General features: G+C 60.0%; 1 protein-coding gene across 1 annotated transcript; it reads left to right on the top strand.

Moving 5' to 3' along the window:
• Positions 1-460: 460 nt before the first annotated feature.
• pot1 (protection of telomeres 1 homolog) lies at positions 461-3,219 on the top strand (the record flags this gene model as incomplete). Its single annotated transcript, XM_080521840.1, is given in 10 exon segments — positions 461-621; positions 740-824; positions 826-830; positions 974-999; positions 1,133-1,224; positions 1,226-1,269; positions 2,003-2,157; positions 2,500-2,594; positions 2,680-2,785; positions 2,870-3,219. Coding segments are annotated over 10 exon segments (858 nt in total), but the record flags the coding sequence as incomplete, so codon positions are not given.
• Between the last annotated feature and the right edge of the window lie 482 nt (positions 3,220-3,701).

Below are 3,701 nucleotides of genomic sequence, written 5' to 3'. Positions count from 1 at the left end.
TGTAGTTCAACCTGCTGACCATGAGGGGGCGCCAGAGCCCCCTACAGCCCCGCCCACCATGGAGGGATACATTATATGATCAACTAATAACTGTTAATGATGTGTTTGTGTTCAATAGGTGCTCAGTGTTTCACTTCCACCACTAGGGGGCTCTCAGCCTCAGTGTTCCACCACTAGGGGGCTCTCAGCCTCAGTGTTCCACCACTAGGGGGCTCTCAGCCTCAGTGTTCCACCACTAGGGGGCTCTCAGCCTCAGTGTTCCACCACTAGGGGGCTCTCAGCCTCAGTGTTCCACCACTAGGGGGCTCTCAGCCTCAGTGTTCCACCACTAGGGGGCTCTCAGCCTCAATGAGAGCTGCAGTGTAGAAGTTCACCAGCAGGTGGTGCTGCTGGGTGGAGGAGCATGAAGGAGATAGCGGTTGCTGTTCAGCTGCAGTGTGTTTCTCCGTCTGGCCTCCAGAGCGGCGCTGTGGCCACCACCACCTGCAGACGCAGACGCTGGCGCAAGCTGAAGAGCGGCTGCGCAGCCGGACGCCATCATGTCAGAGTCCAGCTGAAGAAGGTCCTGCCCTGCAGGCTGCACCAGGCACTGCAGCTCTACTGCAGCCACTGCAACGGCCTGTAGGGGCGCCACACTCAGACTGCTTCATCCTGTCAGGTCACTTCCTGTCTGCCTCCAGGCAGGAAGTGACCTCACTGACTCCTTCATCCTGTGAGGTCACTTCCTGTCTGCCTCCAGGCAGGACGTCCCAGACGATGAGGTCGTGGCTCAGATCTTCTCAGAAGCTTCCAGAGACTCTGAGCCCTGCAGTCCTCCTCCCTGGGCTGCTGTCTGCTGACCTGCACCTCCCTGCTGACCTGCCACCTCCCTGCTGACCTGCACCTCCCTGCTGACCTGCACCTCCCCGGAGGAGGAGCAAGGAGCCGAACTGTGAAGGTTCATCTGCCCTTCAGAGTTCGTGTCTGAGGGCAGGACCAAGGAGCTGATCTTCCTCCAGGGTGAGAGTCTTCCTGCTCCTCCTCCTCCTCCTCCTCCTCCTCCTCCTCCTCCTCTTCCTCCTGCTCCTGCTCCTCCTCCTCCTCTAGAGACTGAGGAGAAGCTGCTCCTCCTCAGACTGGGTGTGTGTAGCAGGTTCTACTCTGGAGGAGGCGCGCCTCCTGGCGGAGGGCTACCAGAACCTGGTCCCGGTCCGGTCTTCAGGAGGAGGCGTGGCCCTGCTGGAACCTGACGGCTCCGTTCCTGTTCAGAGGGAGGAGGTGCTACTACGGGTCAGAGCAGACTCCTCCTCCCTGCTCCTCTCTTCCCCCTCCTCCTATCTCCTCCTCCTCCTGTGTCCTTCTCCTCCTCCCTGCTCCTCCTCCTCCCTATCTCCTCCTGCTCCTCCTCTCTCCTCCTCCTCCTCCTCCTATCTCCCCCTCCTCCTATCTCCTCCTCCTCCTGTGTCCTCCTCCTTCCTGCTCCTCCTATCTCCTCCTCCTCCTCCTCCCTGCTCCTCCTCCTATCTCCTCCTCTCTCCTCCTCTCCTCCTCCTCCCTGCTCCTCCTCCTCCTCCTCTCTGCTCCTCCTCCTCCTATCTCCTCCCTGCTCCTACTCCTCCTCCTCCTCCTCCCTGCTCCCTCCTCCTATCTCCTCCCTGCTCCTCCTCCTCATTCTCCTCCTCCTCCCTGCTCCTCCTCCTATCTCCTCCTCCTCCTATCTCCTTCTCCTCCCTGCTCCTCCTCTCTCTCCCTGCTCCTCCTCCTCTCTCCTCCTCCTCCTATCTCCTCTCCTCCTCCTCCTCCCTGCTCCTCCTCCTAGCTCCTCCCTGCTCCTCCTCCTCCCTGCTCCTCCTCCTATCTCCTCCCTGCTCCTCCTCTCTCCTCCTCCTCCTATCTCCTCCTCCTCCTCCCTGCTCCTCCTCCTAGCTCCCCCCTGCTCCTCCTCCTCCTCCTCCCTGCTCCTGCTCCTCCTCCTCCTCCTCCTGCTCCTCCTCCAGACGTCTCCCCTGGTGGTAAGGTACAGTGTGTTGCAGATGTCCTCGGTGCTCCGACGTCTCGGTGAGGATCCAGGAGGAAGAGGAGGAGGAAGAGGAGGAGGAGCAGGAGGAGGAGGAGGAGGAGGAGCAGGAGCAGGAGGAGGAGGAGATCAGCTGCTGGACCAGAAGATGGTGGCAGAAGGTGAGTCTGTTCTTCTTCTCAGGGAGTCCTCACCCCGTCTGCTCGTCTCCTTGGCTGTGGTCCTCATGTCCTCATGTCCCAATGTCCCCATGTCCTCATGTCCCATGTCCTCATGTCCTCATGTCCTCATGTCCCATGTCCTCATGTCTTCATGTCCCATGTCCTCATGTCCTCATGTCTTCATGTCCTCATGTCCCATGTCCTCATGTCCCATGTCCTCATGTCTTCATGTCCCGTGTCCTCATGTCCTCATGTCTTCATGTCCCCATGTCCTCATGTCCCATGTCCTCATGTCCCATGTCCTCATGTCTTCATGTCCCATGTCCTCATGTCTGGTTGTAGTTCTGGGCGTCCGCCTGCTGCAGGAGGTGTTGGTGTTGAAGTTGGAGCTGCAGGACGCCTCCGACACCCTGGAGGTCCTCCTGTGGAGACACGCTGTGAGTCTACGTCACCTAGTTCTACGTCAGCTGGCTCTACGTCACCTGACCATGTCCCGGTCCACCGTCCTGTGCTGGTCCACAGGAGTCGTTCTTCGGCGTGTCGGCGGCGAGCGTGGCGGCTGATCAGGAGTCTCAGGACGTGGTCCGCCAAACGCTGGACGCCCTGTGTCCACCAGGGGGCGGTGCAGGTACGTCACCCCAGAACAGGCTTGTTGGAGGAAACCCAGAGGTCAGAGGTCAAAGGTCTTTTCCTGTCCCTGTTCCGTCCTCAGCTCAGCGTCCCTGGCTCGATTGTGTGTGGCGGCGTACCGGGTGGAGGGCGACGGCCAGCCCTGCTATCAGATCTGCCACACCGCAGTGACCCTGCAGTGACCCCGCAGTGACCCCGACGCCTGACCCCGCCGTGACCCGGCGCCCGATCCCGCAGTGACCCTGCAGTGACCCCGCAGTGACCCGACGCCTGTCCCCGCCGTGACCCGGCGCCCGATCCCGCAGTGACCCTGCAGTGACCCCGCAGTGACCCGGCGCCCGATCCCTCAGTGACCCTTCAGTAAATTATTGTTGAAAATGTGTTTTTATCTCCTCTACTTCTTGTGACATTGACAATAAACCCTGAACTGACCTTTGACCTTGACCTTTGACCTTGATTTGATGTTGAAGTCAGAAAAAGCTTCCAGAGTCCATTTATCAATGGACTGAATCAAAACTGAATCAAGATGTACAGCTGGTCCTAACTGGCCCTACAGCTGGCCCTACAGCTGGTTCTACTGGCCCTACAGCTGGCCCTACAGCTGGCCCTACTGGCCCTACAGCTGGTCCTACTGGCCCTACAGCTGGTTCTACTGGCCCTACAGCTGGCCCTACAGCTGGCCCTACTGGCCCTACAGCTGGCCCTACTGCCCTACAGCTGGTCCTACTGGCCCTACAGCTGGTCCTACTGGCCCTACAGCTGGTTCTACTGGCCCTACAGCTGGCCCTACTGGCCCTACAGCTGGTTCTACTGGCCCTACAGCTGGTCCTACTGGCCCTACAGCTGGCCCTACTGGCCCTACAGCTGGCCTTACTGGCCCTACCGCTGGGCTTGAGGAAAGGCGTCGAGGTGGC

This window comes from Blennius ocellaris (assembly GCF_963422515.1).
Source record: "Blennius ocellaris genome assembly, contig: SCAFFOLD_247, whole genome shotgun sequence".
Lineage (NCBI taxonomy): Eukaryota > Metazoa > Chordata > Actinopteri > Blenniiformes > Blenniidae > Blennius > Blennius ocellaris.
This window is presented reverse-complemented; position numbering and strand designations above follow the sequence as displayed.